Below are 22630 nucleotides of genomic sequence, written 5' to 3' on the forward strand. Positions count from 1 at the left end.
TGGATACAAATTTAAAATGTCATGACTATCAAGAATATATATTTTATGAAGTCTTAGACGAATATTTCGAGGTGTTACAAACAGAATGACGAAATTACCCTCCTATGGTAGAGGGTATAAAAATATGTGTACTTGAAAATCAGCTTATCAAGAAACAAGTAAAAGCGTGCTAAGTTCAACCGAGACCATTTTTGGAAGCCCACCACCATGGATTCTGCTAAAAAATTTATACGTACTGAATTTACTTGAAGGGCATAATTTTATTTTACATACCAAACTTCTCTCAAACCTGCAAAATTAAAGCTTCTAGAAATCGAAGCACATTTGTTGGAAATCAGAACAACGCATGCAAAATTTCAGCCAAATCGAACAAAAATTGCGGCTTATAAGGTGTACAATTCCGAGATGGGTTTTCTAGAATGGACTGTATATCAATGTAGCTCCCAGAACAGTAAGTTATCAGTGAAACGAAAAGAAATAAAAGGTAGTATGTCAGTTCTTTCAATCCAAAGTGACAGCAGTTTATTTAAGGATGGCAGCGTCTTACCCTTATGGAAGTTGATGCACAAGTGACGCTATGAATTTCAGTTAAAAATAGTCAGACATTATGAAATTAAATTCAGCTATTAATTGTTAAGATAGAAAAGGACAAATCTTTTAAATGAAATTTAAGTAAAAGCTTTCCCTTCGTGGCAGAGAACAGCCTAGAGTTACCGCTATTTGAACTAATATTTAATATATGAGGAGTAAACATTTATCGTTCAATTCATTATAATGTAATTCATTTCAATTCTTTTAATTAAATTTAAGTAATAATTTAAACTATGGATAAAAATGTCAGAATCGACACGTTATTGTTGAATGGGCATTCAACATGCCGGCCCCCTTGCAAGACTGCAACCTCAGTAGAGACACGCCCCAGAGATGATCCATCCAAATATTGAACTTTGTGCAATTGGCATCGATGACGATGTCTGAATTAAACCGGCAAGCAGAATTTTTGACAATTGATCGTTCCCAATAAAAATTTCTATGTTCGTTGGCTTAAAGAAATGAGGATCAGCCAAGTCTGTAAGGTGATCATAAACAGATTGTAACCGTTTTTCAGACGTCGATTCAGGCAGTGTAATGTTGCAATTGGTTTTGACGATTCCCGATATTTGAATTTTTGCAGCTGAGTCCTGATAGGACTGCAAACTGACCGTGCAAAACACTTCACCATTCTTCTTGGTAGTGCGGAGATTCAATCGATTTACCATAGACCTAAGAATGACCGTCTGTAAGCCAGCAGAGTTCAACATAAGCCTCGCTTTCTCAGGACCACTATTCGTTAATACTCGAGCCAATGCAGTGGGAAGAAAAACGTGTTTCCTAGACCTTAGATCCAACCTTTCACGTACAAGTGGTCTAGAAGTTTCTTTGCACTTGCTATCAGAATGTTGGCGAGGGGCGGTAGTTGTGTACCTTGGAGGAGAATTTTGGGAGTTTGACTTCTTTTTTTGGTAGTTTCTATGAACTCTGTTATTGGTCTCCCGTTGCGATCTATAATCAGTAGAGTGTTTGTGTTTATTTTGCCGATCATGTAAGTGTAGCATGGTATGGTGATTTTTGTTGCAGACAAGGCAAGCCATCCTGGACCCACACCACTCTCGGGTATGAGACGAGCATAGGCATCGGTAGCAAAATCTCTTATTTTTTACTTCTTGACGGCGTGTAGTGATATCCATTTGTTGGAATCGCAAACAGTGTCTCAGTGTATGTCTTTCTTGACAGATACGGCATTTTGGAACATAGAGTGCTTTGCTGTAAGGTAAAGTTTATTAAAATGTGAACGGAACAAAGGGAACTAAGGAATTCAATTGGCAACAGGTAAAATGCACAGCTTAACTAATGGTCGCACAAGTGTCCCATTTTGGGTTCTTAATTCGGCAACTCGAACTCGTGAGTCAGGACCACAATATACTTTAGTAACGCGACCTAGACGCCATTCAGTTGGGGGCAAGTTATCATCTTTGATAACTACAAGATCATTTTCCTTCAAATTTTGTTGCTCATTCTTCCATTTGTATCTTCTTTGTAAATTAGATATGTATTCATTTTTCCATCTTTTCGCAAAGTGTATTTGAACAGTTTTCAGTCTTTTCCATCTGTTAATAAGAGACAAATTGTCAGAGAAATCCTCTGGAACAGTTGTTAAAGGCGCACCTCGTAAAAAATGTCCAGGGGTCAAAGCAGTTATCTCAATAGAATCTTCGCTTGTGGGAGATAAGGGTCTAGAATTCAAAATACTTTCAATTCGAATTAGTAAAGTAGAGAATTCTTCATATGTAAATTTCAAATTGCCTGCTACTTTTCGGAGATGTGTTTTCATGCTTTTCACTGCGGCTTCCCATAAACCACCCATATGTGGGGCATGAGGAGGAATGAATTGCCAAGTAAAACCATGAATATTGTATTTATCGACAAGATGACTTTCAGCAGATTTGAGAAAATTTTGATATTCCCGGGTGAGAGCACGATTTGCTCCGACGAAATTTGTTCCATTGTCAGAGAAAAGTTTGTTCGGAAACCCCCGCCGTCCAACAAATCGATCGAAAGTAGCCAGAAAAGCCTCAGTTGTTAACTCAGAACACGCTTCCAAGTGAACCGCTCGAGTAGAGAGACACACGAAAACAGCAGCGTATCCTTTTTGAAGTTTTGCATTTCGGAGTCTGGAAGTCTTTACGTCGAAGGGTCCCGCAAAATCTATACCAGTATTTGAAAAGGGCAAAGAAAAGTTGCAGCGCTCAGGAGGCAAAGCAGCCATTATCTGATTTCTGACTCTTTGTTTGTATATTGTACAAGTCCGACAGTTTCGAATACAGTATCGTATAGAATTTTTCAGGCGAATTACATAAAATTCAGATCTTATTGCACGTAACATGCTTTGGTGTTCAGCATGTAAAAGAATATGATGAGTAAAAGTTATGAGAAGTTTACAAAAGTGCGAATGCTCAGGTAAAATGATGGGATGCTTTTCATTATAAGATAAATTAGAATTAGCGAGGCGACCGTCTACTCGCAACAATTTGTTTGTATCCAGAAAGGGGTTCAAAGTTAGTAGTTTGCTTTTCGAAGAAATTGCTTGGTTGTTTTCAAGTGCATGATACTCAGTAGAATAAAACCTCAGTTGAGCCAAACGAATCAACTGGAACTTTACAGTACGAATTTCTGCAGCCGTAATAAAAGTATTTCCCATATCAGAACAGCTCTTTTTTTTGCATTTTCTTATAAAACGATACATAAAACAGATTACTCGCAATGCCCGATTAAAGGATGAAAATCTCTCTAGTATATCCTCTATCTGTGTCTCAGTTTGAAAGTTGACGACCTTTCTTTCAAGATCAGGCTCTTTAAATGTGGTAGACTTTGGCCAGAATTCCGGTGGTTTTCCTAACCACTTCGGTCCGTGCCACCATAATGAGTTGGACATTAGTTCTGCTGCAGTACATCCACGAGTGCCAAGATCAGCTGGATTTTCACTTGTTGGTACATGCCTCCATGTGGCGTTCCCAACATTTTCTAAAATTTCCGATATTTTGTTGGCTACGAATGTCTTCCAGTGAAACGGTGGTTTGTCCAGCCACGCTAAAGTTATGGTGGAATCAGACCAGAGATAAATATCAGTAATAGCAATGTCCAGATTTTGAGAAACTGATTTCAAAAGTTTTGCAAGTAGTGCAGCTCCACATAGCTCCAGTCTTGGAAGACTGACAGTTTTTAACGGTGCCACCTTGCTTTTTGACACAAGTAAGTTAGATGTGATACATGTTGCAGAAGAGACTGCACAAATATATATGCAAGCACAATATGCCTTTTCAGAGGCATCACAAAATCCGTGGATTTGAACTTGCTTCACAGGAGTATACCCGATCCACCGAGGAATTCTAATTAATTCAAGATCCAGAAAGTTTGAAGTGAAATTTAACCATTTCTCAAGTGAGTGTGGCTTAACTTCTTCATCCCAGTCAGTTCCATCAATCCATAGTTGCTGGAGAAGAATTTTCGCCACAATTATAATTGGCGCTAACCAGCCAGCGGGATCAAAGATTTTCGCCACAGTTGATAATATTTTCCGTTTAGTTAGCGGACTCGTGGGAATAATTACATTTGAAACGTACGAAAAAGTGTCAGCCATCGCATTCCAACGAATGCCTAATGTTTTAGTTTCGCTAGTATTCTCTAGCTTCAAAAAATCTTCATTTAGAAGATCCTCCGGGGGCATGTGTCGCAGAATAAGTGAATGGTTTGCTGTCAACTTTTTTAAAGGAAACCCAGCAGAATTCAGCAAATCAATAAGTTCTTTTAAATAAGATTCAGTTTCTGATAACGAATATCCACCAGAAAGTATGTCATCCACATAGATTTGATTTTTCAAGATATCTGAAGCAGTTGGATGAGTCGATTTTCCGTCATCGCTCAGTTGCAAAAGGGTTCGAATTGCTAAGTATGGTGCACAGTTTACACCAAAAGTAACAGTTTTCAAACAAAAATCAGTTATTTCTTTAGTTGGCGAATCTCTAAACAAAATTCGTTGAAATTTCCTGTCATTTTCATGCACGTAAATTTGACGATACATCTTTTGTATGTCGCCATTAAAAACATATCTAAAAAATCTCCAGCGCAAAATGACATTCATCAAATCGTTTTGAAGTACGGGGCCAGTATGCAAAACATCATTCAAAGAAAACCCAGTAGACGTCCTTTTTGAAGCATTAAATACAACCCTAACTTTAGTGGAAGTCCGTTCAGGTTTGACAACAGCGTGATGAGGGAGATAGAATGAGAGATATTTTCCATTATGACACATTTCAGTTGAAGAAGTTGGTTCCATGTGATCAAGATCTAGATATTCTGATAAAACTTTTGTATATTCAGTTGAAAGAGCGGAAGATTTTTTCAAAGATTTCTCCATATGAAGGTATTGTCCCATCGCAGCTCTTCTTGATAACCCGAGTGTTACATTTGGAGGCAGATCATGACGAAATGGCAGTCTTACCAAATATTTCCCATCAGCTTGGCGAACAGTTGTATCCTTGTAAAATTCTTCACACCAAATGTCATTTTCGGACAAATTTCGACACGATGGAACTTCTTCAAGCTCCCAAAATTTTCTAACTTCGTCATTTGTAGTGTCCGAACAAGTTATGAAAGACGCAAAGGAAGATGTAGATCGAGTTTTCGGTGGACCGCTCAATATCCAACCAAATTCAGTTTCTTGTGCTAACAGATTCCCCGATATATTCTTTCGTACACCAGCTTTCAGAATAAATGGAAGTACATCGCTACCCAACAACATATCAATCTGCGCTGGTTTGTTAAAATTCGGGTCAGCTAGGTCAAGTCCTCTCAAATCGGACCAATCAGAAACCCGAGTTGTGGAAGATGGCATTAAATGATTCATATTCATAATAACCACCGCGGTTGCCTTCAGTTTAAAGTTAGAATTTCGAGATTTCAATATTAAGTTACAGATCTTTGACGAGTTCTCTAAAACAGTGCCTCCCAAACCAGAAATTGTCGTGAATGCTTTCCTAGTCGGTATTGAGTACCTATTAACAATTCTGCTTGATATAAAGGATTCTTGTGATCCCTGATCAATAAAAACCCGAATTGTAAAGTTGGACCCCAAGTGTTCCAAGTCAATCAATGCAGTTGGCAAAATAGTACAATCCCCGGAATTCGCAAAATTGGATTGAACATACGAAACCGGATCAGCATATGCGGCAGCCGAAGTGGACGGTTGATCTCCCAGTTGCGTGTCAACATGATAAGCCGATACCTGTGCCGGCGGTTCCATTCGATTTATCTCCCTAGCTCCTGTGGCGTTAAATTCGGGATGTAATAAGGTATGGTGCGACTGCTGACATTTCTGACAACGTTTCTCGCTTTTGCAATTCTGAGCGATATGTCCGTAAGACAAACAATTGCCGCATATTTTGTTAGCAGTTATAAATTTTCGCCTTTGAGGAAGTTGCCACGACATGAATTTGGGACAAGTACGAAGTGAATGGTCTTCCTTACAAGCCTTGCACGGTTTGTAATTTTTTCCTGTTTTAACATGATAATTTTGCGATTTTTGAGAAGTTGTAGGTTGATTCGATGGTTTTCTCATGTCCGAAATCGATTCCAACATGTTAAGTCTCTTCGAAATGAACTCGTCAAGCTGATCCCAAGAAGGCATCTGCTTATGATCAGCAAGAGAATTTTCCCAAGCCGCCAAAGTCTCATCTGGAAGTCTTGAGGATACCCAGTAAACCAGTATAGGATCCCACGAAAGAACCGAAATGTTAAATGTTTTCAAAACCAAAAGACAGTTATTAATAGTATATTGCAAGTTTCGCAAAGCTCTCCCTTTCTCAGATGTAACCCTTTCAGTCTCAAATATTTTTCGAAGTTGATGATTAACAAGTATACGCTTATTTTCGTAGCGCTGTCGCAGTGCATCCCATGCCAATGCGAAATTATTGTCGGTCAGTGCATATTGTTTCACGATCTGATTCGCTTCCCCTCTTGTCTTTGCTCTCAAGTGGAATAATTTTTGAGCAGGAGATAACTTCGGATGTTTTATATAAATGGCAGAGAACATGTCTCTAAAGCTTGGCCATTTATCGTAACCACCGCTGAAAATTTCAGTGTCACATGGGGGCACCTTTAACGAATAACCAGTTTCATCCGAAGACCTGGTTTCAGTTGTCTCAGTCTGTCGTAACGAGTTTTCCATTCTCCTAGTTTCAAGCTCCATCAAATCAAGCATTGATGTCTTACACCTTTTAAATGACTTACAAGACTCATTAAACTTGGAATGAATAGACTCTTTCTCTTCTTGAGAGAGCTTCTCCTCAGTTGTCATCTCTTTCTCATAGACTTGAGTTAAGGTATGCCAACGACGTTCCAAGTCGTCGAGATCCACCCGTAAACTTGACAAGGTGTGTTCTAACACATCGATGGCAGCAAAATTGGCGCAATAAGTGACCAATTGGTCAGAGAAGAATATAAATTTCTTGGATGACATATTCCCTCAAAGAAAATCCGATCAGAAGCTATTCCAAAATCCCAGAAACTCTCGCGATAATGCAAATAAAGGTTCCAAACCGAGGAGATGAATGAGAGTACAATTGTTAACCAGTCAGTACTGATCGATAATAAATGCTTGAGCGATATATTCCGTACCAATTTCAACTATACCAAGCCAGCAGTAATTTCCCAAACAAATCAAGGCCAATAGAAGTATCTCAAACCAGTATAAACAGTTTTAGCTCAACAAGATAAAATTTGAAGATATTCAAACAAATAAAATTATAAGACCAAATAAATCAAGGGAAAATGTAATGATTATCAATTACATTAAAAAATCCAAACCTCAATGCAATACAACAGCATAAACGTAATATCTGAACTTTTCTATCAGATTTCCAGCTCATCGGAGCCCTCATTTGATTTTCAAAAATTGAATTAGCATAAAGAGAAAAACGATGTTAGTTTTTAACAGTGTAGTGCCAATCGAAATTTCTTCTGTCCAGTCTTACTGTTTGAATCCAATAACAGCTAAACTGAATTCACAGGAATTGAATTAAACCTTCAAGAACGCAGTAGAACAGCTTTAGTATGCATTAAACTATCTTCCTGGAAAGTACTCACGAAAGGTTTTAAGAGCGAGAGCAGGAAATCGTGCTTGTGTAAAGGAAAAGAGAGATCGAAAAACAAATAAGAGCAGTTCTAACTCCAACAGTGTAGGTTCCTTCCAAATTATACCGAACGATTTATGACCGAATGTTATGGTTTTACAGGCTTGTAAAATCGATGATAACAGTTGCAAGCAACATCAAAACAGACTGTTAGGAAGTACAGAGAACATTGAAAATACTCGCTATGTTTATTTGAAATTAAATTTCGCACTACGCTCTCTTAAGCTGCATCTGAAATGGCGAATAAATTCCAAAATATGTTCAAGTTTGAGCAAGATATGAATGCCGAACAATGGTCAGTACAGACTTCTTCACGTAAACAGAAGAATAAGTGCAGATAAGTGATAAAGGTTTTGATGAGGTGAATTGCCAATGTGTCGCTTACACTGGCACACACAAAATTCACAAAAAATTCCTTTTAAAAATCAGACTATCCCTTTATCTTCTAAAATCGTTGATAAATTTTGTAGTAAGTGTGAGCAACGCTAACGGTATCCAAGTTAGTGGACTACATTCGTAAAAACCTTGTCTTGCTGGTATAAATAATTTCTCATTGGAAATGGTGTAATAGACGTTTCGGTGCCAAATTGAACCAAAATCTGCAGTACATCATACAAAAAAAAAAACTCCATAGAACAATTGTATGTGTGGTTTTGTAAAATTTCAATTTCCGTGTCCCAAAAAAATGGCAAAATTTTAAGATTCAGTTATATATTGTCAAAATTTCGTAAAATCCAATTATTAAATTAACTTTTATTAGAATATAAAGATTGATGTAGTTGTTTCTATTGTAGAATCTTAGGAATTTCATGCACTGTGAACAAAATATTTTCATATATGGTGTCGATATTTGAAAAGCGTGGTTTTCCCTTTAGTTATGTGTTATTAAATATATATATAATATCCAAATCAAATTTATGGTTTATATGTGCTTCTTTTTGATCAATTCGTTCTGATCTATTCAACGATGGATGCAGTTTAAATTTTCCGGACAGGTGTGTGAACAATCTATTTCCTTTTTCTTGCTCAGAAACCTCCGAGCTATGTAAAAGCAAAATAATTCCGGCTTCAGGAATTTGTTTGTTCTGTGGACCAATTTATATATAGAATTGGATCTATGTAACTATCTTACACAAACAAAATAAAATTATTTCAATAATGCCTTTTTCCAGTTTATTCCCTCACCATTTAAGCACTTTTTCCTTTCTTCTTTTAAAATATATTTGGTAACCCTACACATTGAAATGCACTCACCCACATTACTTGTTGCCTTCTTGCCTTCACCTCCTCCTATCCACTCAACAACGATCTGTCTATACGCCTTTCCTCTGTATAACCTGGTGCGTACCGTAATGGCAATAAAATATCCAACGTTCTGCCTGTCTAGATTATCCAATAAGGCTTGTCTGTACCTCCAAACTCCACACGTCTTCCAATTTATTTTAAGCTTCAGCAATTTCGACAAATCTGTAGCCAATAGTATCCTCTTCTTTTATATAGATTTATTTTTTTCAAATTAAATAATTTCTCCACTAAATTCGCATTCACTTCGCCTTATTCTTTATGCAATGTCTAAATATTTCACTTTTCCATAAAATTATTAAATTTCCTCACTTCTCTTCCTCTTCAAATAGTTTTCTCAAAGCACATGTGATCTTTATTGTCTCTGTTCTAAATAAGTATGATGGATTTCCAACTGTCTTTTTTGACAGCTTAATTCTCTCTCTATTATGCAGCGGCATAAATATGCTGCTGCTGACGAATGTGTGCTCTTGCAAATAAACGAGGGTGCCTATTGCTTTTTCGGGAATCTTCTCGCCTGGTAAAATTATCAATTCGACTTTTATATTCACTAATTCGTGTAAATGGAATTAGCTCAATATTCTTCGAAGTAACTTAACCTACACAACTTCAAATTCAGCGTAAATTTATAGTTTTTCAGACAAAAAAAACTCGCGTTCTCTAGTTACGCCACTGCTTTAGGAATTTAAATTTTTGGCAACCTTCATGCAGCCCATACAAGTGAAAATAGAGAGACCGTGAGTAGAGAGAGAGTAATATTTGGGACATGCGCAATGCACCTTCTGGCTCACATTACCAACAGCGATTTCAAGCTGCGCTGTCAGCGTTGCATCCAATAGCAGCTTCAATGGAGTGCAAAAGATTTGGCGATGTGGAGAAAATGTGATGGCTTATTAATGTCTGCAGCAACCCAATTGAAGTGTGGCAATTTGACAGAAAGATGGTGTAGGCAAAAGTTAAAAGCCTTTATCTAATTATTTCTAAGAAAAAAAATTCTCAATTCTGCTTCAACGCAACACAGCCATAAGCTCTTTGCATTGGCTATGAATGTAGGAGTACAATAACTCCTAAAAGAAATAGTAAAAAAAACTTTCGTGTTTCTGATACTGGACTTCGAAATCCACTTGGTCTTCGCCTTGTTGATTACCAATATGATGAGCGCATGGCAATGAGTCTACCTTGTGGGGGTAAGTATGTGCGGTCACTTGTGTATAAATGTGATGGATTTTAGCAAAACAAAGGAATGCCAAAAATCATATGTCTCGTAAGAGGAAGGGTGAGTGTTTTAAAGAACGAACTTTCTTGACATTTGGATTCTCTTGAACAAATAGCATCGACGATTGGAACTGAATGTCAAGTAAGGAATACTTTGGTGGTGAATGATGGATTTAAAGAGCAAATATTAGACACAGATCATGTGTTTTGATGACTCTAACATGAGAATGAATGTAAAATGCGGTTGTCGAAACAAATGTTGCCATGAATAATTCAGGCAACATTTGTTGCTTTTGAGAATATTATGTTGTTAACAGAAGTCTAATTTCTTTTAATTTCAAAGTAATTTTTAAGAGCATAAATTGTTGTTGCTCTTAAAGCCGAGATATTTTCATTTATTTCTTTATAAAAGCAATGTTAAGCATGTTTCAAAGTAGCAAAGAAAATATTTCCTTTATTTCTGTCGAAGTGCGAAATCAACCAAAGATGAACTTTTAACGAGACCTGTGCTCCTTATTCCAAAGCCACTTTGTGCAGTACAGGTTATATCTGTATTTATTTCGTGCGGTGCGTCAGTTGAAACGCGAAATTAATATTAAAATTATGCTCGAGAAGCATTTAATTATGTTGTCACAGCGATGAATGTTGTGTTTAACAGGTTAGTTTACCAAATAGTTTCCTACACGAGCTATGTGTAAGAACAGTTTGACTTTGTGCTTTTCGGAACAATAAAAAAAAAATCCTCAATTTTTTCCTCAGTTTTGTAAGAAGTTAATCCAATAAGTTGCCATGAGTTTAAAAATGTAATTCCTTAATTCCTGCCGTTCACAAGGTAACAAACTTTACATACCTTTTTTCCATTGCGGTGAAGACTTATTTAAAAATTGAGATTTTAACAGCGGTGGACGACGTCCTAAAATTTTCCAAACAAATCTTCTTGGTTTCTCTGACGGTTCGAAGGACCATGTACAATTCCGAGATGGGTTTTCTAGAATGGACTGTATATCAATGTAGCTCCCAGAACAGTAAGTTATCAGTGAAACGAAAAGAAATAAAAGGTAGTATGTCAGTTCTTTCAATCCAAAGTGACAGCAGTTTATTTAAGGATGGCAGCGTCTTACCCTTATGGAAGTTGATGCACAAGTGACGCTATGAATTTCAGTTAAAAATAGTCAGACATTATGAAATTAAATTCAGCTATTAATTGTTAAGATAGAAAAGGACAAATCTTTTAAATGAAATTTAAGTAAAAGCTTTCCCTTCGTGGCAGAGAACAGCCTAGAGTTACCGCTATTTGAACTAATATTTAATATATGAGGAGTAAACATTTATCGTTCAATTCATTATAATGTAATTCATTTCAATTCTTTTAATTAAATTTAAGTAATAATTTAAACTATGGATAAAAATGTCAGAATCGACACGTTATTGTTGAATGGGCATTCAACATAAGGATTTAAGAAGTCAAATCGAGAGATAGGTTTATATGGGAGCTACATCATGTTATTGGCCGATTTGGACCGTACTTGCCACACTTGTTGGAAGTCATAAGAGAACAAAATGTGCAACAATTAAGCTAAATTGGTCAAAAATTGTGGCTTCCAGGGGCTCAAGAATTCTAATCGGTAGATCGGCTTATATGCGAGCTACATCAGGTTATAGACCGGCCATGGCTAAGTTATAAATATAGCCATGTCCGTCCGTTTGTCCGTCCGTCCGTCTGTCTGTCGAAAGCACGCTAACTTCCGAAGGAAAAAAGCTAGCCGCTTGAAATTTTACAAATACTTCTAACTACTATAGGTCGGTTGGTATTGTAAATGGGCCATATCAGTCCATGTTTTGATATAGCTGCCATATAAACCGATCTTGGGTCTTGATTTCTTGAGTCTCTAGAGTGCGCAATTCTTATCCTATTTGCCTGAAATTTTGTGCGATGAGTTTTGTTATGATATCCAACAACTGTGCCAAGTATGTTTCAAACCGGTCCATAACCTGATATAGCTGCCTTATAAACCGATCTTGGGTCTTGACTTCTTGAGCCTCTAGAGGGCGCAATTCTTATCCGATTTGAATGAATTTTTGCACGAAGTATTTTGCTACGATATCCAACAACTGTGTTAAGTATGGTTCTAATCGGTTCATAACATGATATAGGTGTCATATAAACAGATCTGGAAACCTTGACTTTTTGAGATTCTAGAGGGCGCAATTCCTATCCCATTTGGCTGAAATTTTGCATGACGTATTTTATTCTTACTTTCAACAACTGCGTCAAATAAGGTTCAAATCGGTTCATAACCTGATATAGTTGCCATATAAACCGATCTGGGATCTTGACTTCTTGAGCCTCTAGAGGTCTCAATTATTTGCCTGGATCCTCTCAAGACCATCAACATACGTGTTTATTATGGTCTGAATCGGTCTATAGCCCGATACAGCTCCCATATAAATCGATCTCTCTATTTTACTTCTTGAGCCCACAAAGGGCGCAATTCGTATTCGAATTGGCTGACATTTTACACAGGTCTCCAACATATAATATAATTGTGGTCCAAACCGGACCATATCTTGATATCGCAATAATAGCAGAGCAAATCTTTTCTTATATCGTTTTTTGCCTAAGAAGAGATGCCGGGAAAAGATCTTGACAAATGCGATCCATGGTGGAGGGTATATAAGATTCGGCCCGGCCGAACTTAGCACGCTTTTACTTGTTTTTTTTTTTTTTCAAAATATATTTGGACATTTTATTGACTGTTTTAACAAAAATAGTGTTTTTTATTAAGTCATTGCTGGTGTCAAAACTTACCCTGGTCCCCATTTTGTAAATAGATGTGTGAAGGCATTGTAAGGCGATGTAAAATTTCGATGGCGCAAATCTGCATTGTCACACGTTGTACGGCTTATCACGTACATTGACATCAAACCATCAGCTTTGTAAGTCAAAAATAATGACAATGTGGAAAACACGTATATCAGTGTGTTATTTTATAGTTTAGAATTTAAAACTGCAGCTTAAATGATTCTCCCCTTCCTCATCACCCGTTACAAAGCGTTTGCTCTACACTACTTTGATCAGTGTAAAGTGTAATAGTGTAAATTGTGAGGTCCTAGGGTCTGTCTGTTATAGTCTAACAGCATAATCGTTAAAAGCTAAATGTTGTCTCAGCTCCTGGTTTTTCCTAAAAGCTAAGTGTGTATCAGCATACCAACAAAAATGCCTGTTTGCAAAGGTATGCGGAAGGGACTTCCAATTTTGAGTGACGAAAAAAGTTTTTACAAACACGACAAACGGAAAGAAAAGTTTTATTAGCTTATTCAGTAAATCTACCCACACCTGCTCATACGAGAATATGAAAATCCGTTCATGGTAAAACTGGCGTCATCGTTTTAAAATGGCGCAACTTGACACTGGTTCACTGCATCCAACAAATTTAATATGGGAGTGCTAACGCAGAGCAAGTAAAGGGTTTTCCAATAGGGAAAACTTTGAACATTATTTCTGAATTTCTAATAATCAACTGTCATTAAACTCAGCATTGTCATCATGGCCAAGTGCATGGATGAACAACATCTTCAAATAATTTAAATTCGGTAACCGCTACTTTAAGAGCAAAATCATCTTCATCTACAAAAAATAACTGTTTATTGCGGTTTGGTTGCCGGCGGCGTCATTGGGCCAAACTTTTTCGTCGACGATTCCAATTGTCGCGGGAATGGATAACGCTACCGCACCATGCTCACAGATTATTTTTGGCCTGAATTGGAAGATATGGACCTGGATGGTATGTGGTTTCAATAGGACGTTGCCACACACAAGCCGCACAGCGCACGTTACAATTGATTTTTTGAAGTGTAAGTTTGATGCGCATGTCATGTCAAGAATTGGCCCAGTTGATTGGTCGCCACGATTGTACGTTTTGACGTCTCTAAACTATTTTCTATGGGGCTACGTCAACAAGCCGACGACAATGGAAGAGCTCAGAGCCAACATTGAACGGAAATAGCGACGGTTTTGGCAGAAATGTGTGGCCGAAAATATGATCCAATAAATTGACAAATGCAAACGTGCCCGCGGTGGCCATATGAACCAAGTCGAGTTCCATTCATAAATAAATTGAATACACTTCCAACCGATAATAAAGTTTTTGATACAACTCAAATGGTTTGCATTCCATTTAAAAACAAGTAAGAGCGTACTAAGTTCGGGCGGGCCGAATCATATCTACCCTCCACCAAGGATCACATTTGTCGAGTTCTTTGCGCGGTATCTCTTTTTAGGCTAATAGAGAATAATGGATAATTGTCATTGAATGTTGAAGTTCATAGTAGAAGTCATTGGGTAATATTTCAGTCCATTCGGATAAGAATTGCGCCTTGTAGGGGCTCGGATTAATCGCAGCTATATCAGGTTACCGATTTGAACCATATTTATTGTAGTTGTTGGAAGTCATAACAAAACACTTCATGCAAAATTTCAGCCAAATCGGATGAGAATTGCGGCCTCTAGTGACTCAAGAAGTCAAGATCCAAGATCGGTTTATGTGGCAGCTATATTAGTTTATGGACTGATTTAAAGCATAATTAGCACAGTTGTTGAAATTTATAACACAACACTTCGGGCTCATTTGAGTAAAATCGGATGAGAATTGCGCCCTCTAGAGGCTTAAGAAGTCGAATCTGGAGATCGGTTTAAATGGCAGCTAAATCAGGTTATGAACCGATTTAAACCATACTTAGCACATTTGAAAGTCATAACAAAGCACCTTATGCTAAATATCAGCCAAATCGGATGAGGATTGCTCCTTTTATTGGCTTAAGAAGTCGTTATATATGGCAGCTATATCAGGTTTTGAATTGATTTAAACCATACTTTGCGCAGTTGTTGGAAGTGATACTAAAACACCACATGCAAAATTTCAGCCACATCGGATGAGAATTGCGCCCTTTAGATGTTCAAGAAATCAAGATCCAAGATCGGTTTATATGGCAGCTATATCAAAGCATGGACCGATTTGGTCCATTTACAATCTCAACAGATATAGACTAATAAAAAGTATTTGTGCAAAATTTCAAGCGGGTAGCTTTATTCTTTGAAGGTTAGATTTTAATGCGAAAATAGGGAAGAAAGACATATTTGGTCCAACAGTCGGAAAGTTTAGCCTCCACGAGATAACGTCCAATAATGAGTTGAGGCTGACAGATTTCGCTGCGGCAAAAAACATGGTAGTAAGTAGCACCAGATTTCAACATAAACATATTCACAAAGCCACATGGCTGTCACCCGATCAAAACACGAGAAACCAAATTGATCACGTTGTGATAGATGGAAGGCATTCATCCAGCCTGTTAGATGTACGATCGATCCGTGGAGCGAATATAAATTCGGATCATTACCATGTTGCATCAAAGGTTCGCACCCGTTTGAACATGGCGAGGGAAGTATGATCTGACACTGACACACGGAAGCTGGACACTGAAATGCTCCAAACACAAAAAATGGCAGCGGCATACTCCACTCAACTGACCCAACTGCTTGATGAAAGCACTCCTTGTTCTGATGATATAATGGAGCAGTGGCAAACTATTGCCCACTCCATGGAAAATGACGCGAAATCCATACTTGGGTACCGGAAGCCTCCTCCAAGAAACCCATGGTACGACCAAGAGTGTCGAGATGCTACTGAAGCCAAGAATGCGGCATATAGAGCAACCCTGCAATCAGTAGCAACGCGTCAGATGAAGGAGAGGTATATGGAGAAAAGGAAAGAGGAGAAACGTCTATTCGGCAGAAAGAAAACGGAAACGCAAAGACGTGAGTGTGAGCGAATTGAGATATGAAGGAGTCAGAATGAAGTCCGGAAATTCTACCAAAAAATTAAATATCAAACCGATGGCTTTGGTGCAGGCACATCCTCCTGCAGAGACAAAAAAGGAAATCTGGTAACTGACACAGACAACATGCTGAGGATATGGAAAGAACATTTTACCCAACTGCTCCCGGTATAGAATGTTCACCTCTCAGTCAGAATGAGGTCCAACTAGCAGTGACCCGACTAAAGAACAACAAGGCAGCAGAAGCCGACGGGTTACACGCTGAACTATTTAAGACCGGAGGCGACACGCCGATAAGGCGTATGCATCTGCTTATCTGCGCAATCTGGCTAAAAGAACGCATACCCGATGATTGGAACCTCAGCATACTATGTCTCGTACACAAGAAAGGAGACAAGACAGATTGTGCCAACTATGGAGGAAAAAGTCTCCTCCCCATCACATACAAGACACTTCCGAGCGTACTGTGTGAAAGATTAAAACCTAAAGTCAATGAGATAATTGGGCCCTATCAATGCGGCTTTAGACCTGGTAAATCCACCCTAGACCAGATATTCACACTGCGCCAAATCCTGGAAAAGACCTAAGAAGGACAAATCAACACCTACCACCTCTTTGTTGACTACAAAGCCGCCTTCGATACTCCTTTACGTTCAAAGGTATTTCAAGCCATGTCTGAGTTTGGTATCGCTGCAAAATGAATAAGACTCTGCAGGATGACACTTGCTGATACGCGTTCCTCAGTAAGAATAGGAAAGAATTTCTCCAAACCATTTAATACCAAACGAGGTTTCAGACAAGGAGAGAGCCTATCGTGTGATCTCTTTAATATCCTGCTGGTGAAGATTATACGAGATGCAGATGTGGATAGATATGGCACACTAATCACAAGAGAACACATGCTACTTGCCTATGACGACGACATCGACCTCATAGGTCGGTCACAGGAAGTAGTAACTGCAGCCTTTGAAAGAATCGAAAGAGAGTCAGTGAAATGGGAAATGGATGGTTTCAACTCCCAAAAAGCCTTGCACAACCGAGCAGATAAAGAAAATGGAGAAAGCAGATAAAAACAAGTAAATGCGTGCTAAGATTCGGCTGGGCCGAATCTTATATACCCTCCACCATGGATCGCATTTGTCAAGTTCTTTTCCCGGCATCTCTTCTTAGGCAAAAAAGGATATAAGAAAAGATTTGCTATGCTATTAAAGCGATATCAAGATATGGTCCGAATTGGACCACAATTAAATTATATATTGGAGACCTGTGTAAAATGTCAGCCAATTTGAATAGGAATTGCACCCTTTGGGGGCTCAAGAAGTAAAATAGAGAGATCGATTTATATGGGAGCTGTATCGTGCTATAGACCGAATCAGACCATAATAAACACGTATGTTGATGGTCATGAGAGGATCCGTCGTACAAAATTTCAGGCAAATCGGATAATAATTGCGACCTGTAGAGGCTCAAGAAGTCAAGATCACAGATCGGCAAAATTTCATCCCAATCGGATAAGAATTGCGCACTCTAGAGGCTGAAGAAGTCAAGACCCAAGATCGGTTTATATGGCAGCCATATCAAAACATGGACCGATATGGCCTATTTACAATACCAACCGACCTGCACTGATAAGAAGTATTTGTGTAAAATTTCAAGCGGCTAGCTCTTTTCCTTCGGATGTTATCGTGCTTTCGACAGACAGACGGACGGACGGTCAGACGGAAGGACATGGCTAGATCGACATAAAATGTCGCGACGATCAAAAATATATATACTTTATGGGTCTCAGACGAATATTTCGAGTAGTAACAAACAGAATGGCGAAATGAGTATACCCCCCGTCCTACGGTGGAGGGTATAGAAATGGAACCACAACTTTGAGACAGTCAGTAACTTTATCTACCTCGGCACCGCCGTGACCGAAACGAATGACACCAGTTTTGCGATTAGGCGAAGAATAATTCTGGCAAACAGATGCTACTATGGACTAAGTAAGCAGTTTAGAAACAAGGCCACATCTCGACAGACGAAGATTACACTATGCAAGACACTGATATGTTCCGTTCTGTAATATGGTTCTGAAGCATGGGTACTTGTGAAAGCAGCTGAGGCAGTGCTTGGAGTATTTAAGAGAAAGATTCTTCGTAAAATGTATGGACCAGTGTGCATTAACGGAGAATATAGGCGACGTATGAACCACGAGCTGTACGAGCTGTATGACGACGTTAGTATAGTTACACGCATCAAAATACAACGGCTGCGTTGGCTAGGTCATGCTGTCAGAATGGATAAAGAGGCTGCAGCAAAGAAGTCTTTTGAAGGTTAACACAGTGGTACACGCAAACCGGAAAGACCAAAAGCCCAATGGAAAGATCAAGTTGTGGGAGACACCTCTAAGACTTGTTGTCAGAGATTTTAGAATGAGCGCAGAAGATCGAGGCGCTGTGGGAACGCTATTCAACGTTCGGCTAGTGGAACAAATATTCTGTCGTAGCCAATTAAAGTAAGTAAGTAAAAGGAAATGCCGAAGTACGATAACATTCGAACGAGTAAAGTTAGCCGCTGGAAAATTAGTAAAAACCTTTGATTGGGGCAGATAGGTTCCACCAAGAGAAATAAAGTGGATGTCAACAGCAAATATTGTCTGCTAATGTATAATTAATTTTTGTCATCTTAGAAGAAATTCTTTCCAAGTGCTGACCTATTCTCCATACTGACATATTGCTCATACTATTATTAGAAAATGCTTTAGAATATTTTTTTTTCTCAATTCTAAAATAACAAACATACGAAATTTTCAATTTGAAAATGTAGCATTATAGAAAAGGAAATACAACTTAATGAAAAACATTCGAAAACAAGTAACAATATACTTCCTATTAGTGTATGTTAGGTTAGTTTAAGTTACAGTCTGCCATCAGACTCACTTAGACGTTTTCATCCATTGTGATACCACAGGAACAGAAGAAGGAATATGCTTTCTAGTTTCTACCGTCGAACCATCCAGATTGCCTTAAAAAGCCCAATAACTTGCGAATGTTCACATCCGCTAAGATCCCGCTCTCAAAGAAATGAGAACCCAAAGTGGAACTCCTTCTGACTGCTAGTGCGGGACACACACACAGAAGGTGTTCTATAGTCTCTTCTTCTTCGATGTCCTTACAGCTTCGGCAAAAGACGTTGCTGGCAACCTTCAGTCTGCCAGCATGTTTTCCGATTAGACAGTAACCTGTCATGATGGACACAATGACTGAAACGTCAATTCTAGCCAATGACAGCAAAGCAGTAGACTTCTTCAAGTCTAGATTAGGCCACATAGTTTTGGAATGCTCACAGCTTTCTTTGTGACCATCTATCATTCGTTGCCCTTCGGGCCTGGTTTGGAAAACTTAGCTGACATACCCACATATTTCAGTACCCTTGAATGTGGAGGGTAGTTCCTGGACTCGCAAGCTCATCCGCTTTACAGTGCCCTGGGATATCCCTGTGGCTCGGCACCCAGAACAGGTGAATTTTTAACTGTTCAGCCATCTCGTTGAGAGATCTGCGACAGTCGAGGAAAATTTAATTCTCCAGGGACTTAATGGCTGCCTGGCTGTCTCATGAGATATTTATGCTAATCGTCATAGTGACATTATATCTCAGCCATTCAATAACTTCCACAATTACAAGGACCTCCGCTTGATGCATGCTGCAGTGGTCGGGTGGGTAATCTTTTCGATATGACCAGTTCTATTAGATCTTTAGAGTACACACCAAAGCCCACCTGGTCGCTTAGTTTCGAACCATCCGTATAGAGTTCAATGTAACTTCGGTTATCAGGGATATCGTGGTTCTAATCGGTTCTATCTGAATAGTGGTACAGTAATTTTTATCAAAAAGCGGCTCTGGTGGGTGTAATCCACACTGCCTGGAACATCGGATATAGTATCAAGGATAACGCAGTGTCCGTAGCCGCCACATGACCAATAAGAAAGCTCCCTTAGCCTCACGGCAGTGGTCGATGCAATTTGTGTAGCCACAATGTCCAGAGGCATAAGATGTAGCATTAAATTCAGTGCATCAGATGGTGTCGTCTTCACTGCGGTTATGATGCAGAAGCCATCTTTTGGATCCGTCTATGTATTGGGCAGTAGGTGGACTTTTGAAGCGCCGTCCACCAGACCATAACACCATATAGCATAATAGGTCTGACAACTGCAGTATATACTCAGTGCAAATGGCCCTCTTGCAAGAGTTGCCTTTCCAAAATGTTTGATTTGAAGTTCAATTTCCTGTCCAGCAAAACACACAGGTATTTTGCGTGACCCATCTTTTTAAATCCACAGATCCCAAACCTGCTCTAATATATCTTTTAGTAAGTAAGTTATTAATAAACTTTTTTACGGTAGTGTTGATGCCTACAAATTCCAAAGCATCATCAATGTCAAGAAATGATTCTATTGTGTATTCCTTGACAGCGAGATAGCCCTCTATGTAGCCGACTAGGTCGTGAAGGGCTGTTTCAGTGGATTTGCCTTTACTATATGTATGCTGCTGCCGCGACAGGCGATCTCCAGGGATCTTTGCCCTAAGATATGTTTCTATCAACCTCTCAAGGGTATTCATCATAAAGGATGACAGACTTATAGGTCGAAAATCTTTCGTCTTCGTATGGTAGGGTTTTCCTGCTTTCGCAATGAAAATGACCTTCGTGTCCCTCCATCCCACAGATATATATGACAATCTGATGCAAGCAGAGTATATCTCCTATTAGTGTAGGTTGATTGGGGTTGTAAATTTTCCATATCGGTCCATGTTTTTATATAGCTCCCATATAAATTGGTCGAGGATTTTGACTTCTAAAGTCTTTAGACGGCGCAATTCATACCCGATTTGGCTCAAATTTTGTATGATGTGTTTTGGTATGACTTTCAAGAACGGTTCAAAACTTGATATAGCTTCCATATCAACCGATCTCGGATCTTGATTTCTTGAGCCTCTAGAGTGCGTAATTATTATCCAATTTGGCTAAACTTTTGCATGAAGTCGTTTTGTTTTGACTTGCAAGAACTTTGACAAGTATGGTCCAACTCGGTACAAAACTTGATATAGCTCGCATATATAACGATCTCCTGATTTGACTATTGAGCCTCCGGATGGAGCAATTCTTATCCGATTTTGCAACGACTTCTTCTATGACCTTCTACTTAATATGGCCTGAATCGGGCCATAGCCTGATATAGCATCAATATAAAGCGATCTCCCGATTTCACTTTTTTAGCCACTATACGCCTCAATTTATATCCAATTTGGCTAAATTTAGACAATGACTTTTACTATTGACCGAATCTGTCGATAAGCTGAAATAACTCCAAAAGCATGGCACTTTTCATCCACTATATTTTGTTTGCCCATAAAGAGATATCGGGCAAAAAACTTGACAAATGCGACCCATGGTGTAGGGTATACAAGATTCGGCTCGGCCGAACTTTCGAGCGGCGGAAAGAGGTGTATTGCAGGTTTTTCTTAAATGCCTGCAAAGAAGTCTGGAGGCATTCCAAGGACAAACACGGCGTGTCATTGGCGAACAGGGCATCACCTTTCATTTCTACAATTAGTACTTATATAAGCCCTTTTGAAAGGGTGCTTAAAAATTGCTTTCTAACATATCGTTGAAAACAGACCTCTTTTTCTACATTTTAGAGCGCCTTAAATTACACAAAATATTTTAAAACAAGTAAAAGCTCCACCATGGATCGCACTTGTCGAGCTCTTGCCACGGTATCTCTTTTTAGGCAAACAAAGGATAAAAGAAAATAATTGCTATGTTATTGGAACAATATCAAGTAAAGGTTCATTTAGGACCATAATTGAAATGAATATTGGGGACCATAGTAGAAGTCATTGTGTAAAGTTTCAGACAAATCTAGAAAGAATTGCGCACTTTATGGGCTGAAGAAGTAAAATAGGGAGATCGGTTTGATGGGAGCTGCATTGGGCTATAAACCGATTCATGCCATTTTCGACACAAATGTTAAGATCATGAGAGAAGCCGTTGTACAAAATTTCAGCTAAATCGGATAATAACAGCGCCCTCTAGTGGCTCAAGAAGACAAGACCCCAGATTGGTTTATGTGTCAGCTATATCAGGTTATGGACCGATTTGAAGTATTCTTAGCACAGTTGTTGAAAGTTATAAAAAAATACGTAACGCGATATATATAAGCCAAATCGGATAGGAATTGCTTTCTTTAAAGGCTCACGATGTCAAGACCCTAGATCGGTTTATATGGCAGCTATATCAGGTTATGGACCGATCTGAACTATTCTTAGCACAGTGGTTGAAAGTCATAATAAAACACCTCATGCAAAATTTCAGCCAAATAGGATAGTAATTGCGTCCTCTAGAGGTTCAAGAAGTCAAGACCCCAGATCTGTTTATATGGCAGCTATATCAGGTTATGTACCGATTTAAACCATTCTTGATACAGTTGTTGGAAGTCATAAACAAGTAAAAGCGTGCTAAGTTCGGCCGGGCCGAATCTTATATACCCTCCACCATGGATCGC

The 22630-nt window shown here is 38.7% G+C and overlaps 1 protein-coding gene across 2 annotated transcripts; it reads right to left on the minus strand.

Moving 5' to 3' along the window:
- Positions 1-417: 417 nt before the first annotated feature.
- Positions 418-11613, minus strand: LOC131995111 (uncharacterized). Of its 2 annotated transcripts, XM_059363064.1 has the most exons (3): positions 11366-11613; positions 11095-11242; positions 418-1803 (listed from the first exon to the last, which is right to left on the minus strand). In XM_059363064.1, exons 2-3 carry the CDS (start codon positions 11103-11105, stop codon positions 903-905), a joined length of 912 nt encoding a protein of 303 aa, XP_059219047.1. In that variant the 5' UTR covers positions 11106-11242; positions 11366-11613; the 3' UTR covers positions 418-902. The 2 variants fall into 2 exon arrangements, with proteins under 2 accessions (XP_059219047.1, XP_059219046.1); XM_059363063.1 differs by having other exon boundaries at positions 11095-11613.
- Between the last annotated feature and the right edge of the window lie 11017 nt (positions 11614-22630).

Source organism: Stomoxys calcitrans, chromosome 2 (genome assembly GCF_963082655.1).
Source record: "Stomoxys calcitrans chromosome 2, idStoCalc2.1, whole genome shotgun sequence".
Lineage (NCBI taxonomy): Eukaryota > Metazoa > Arthropoda > Insecta > Diptera > Muscidae > Stomoxys > Stomoxys calcitrans.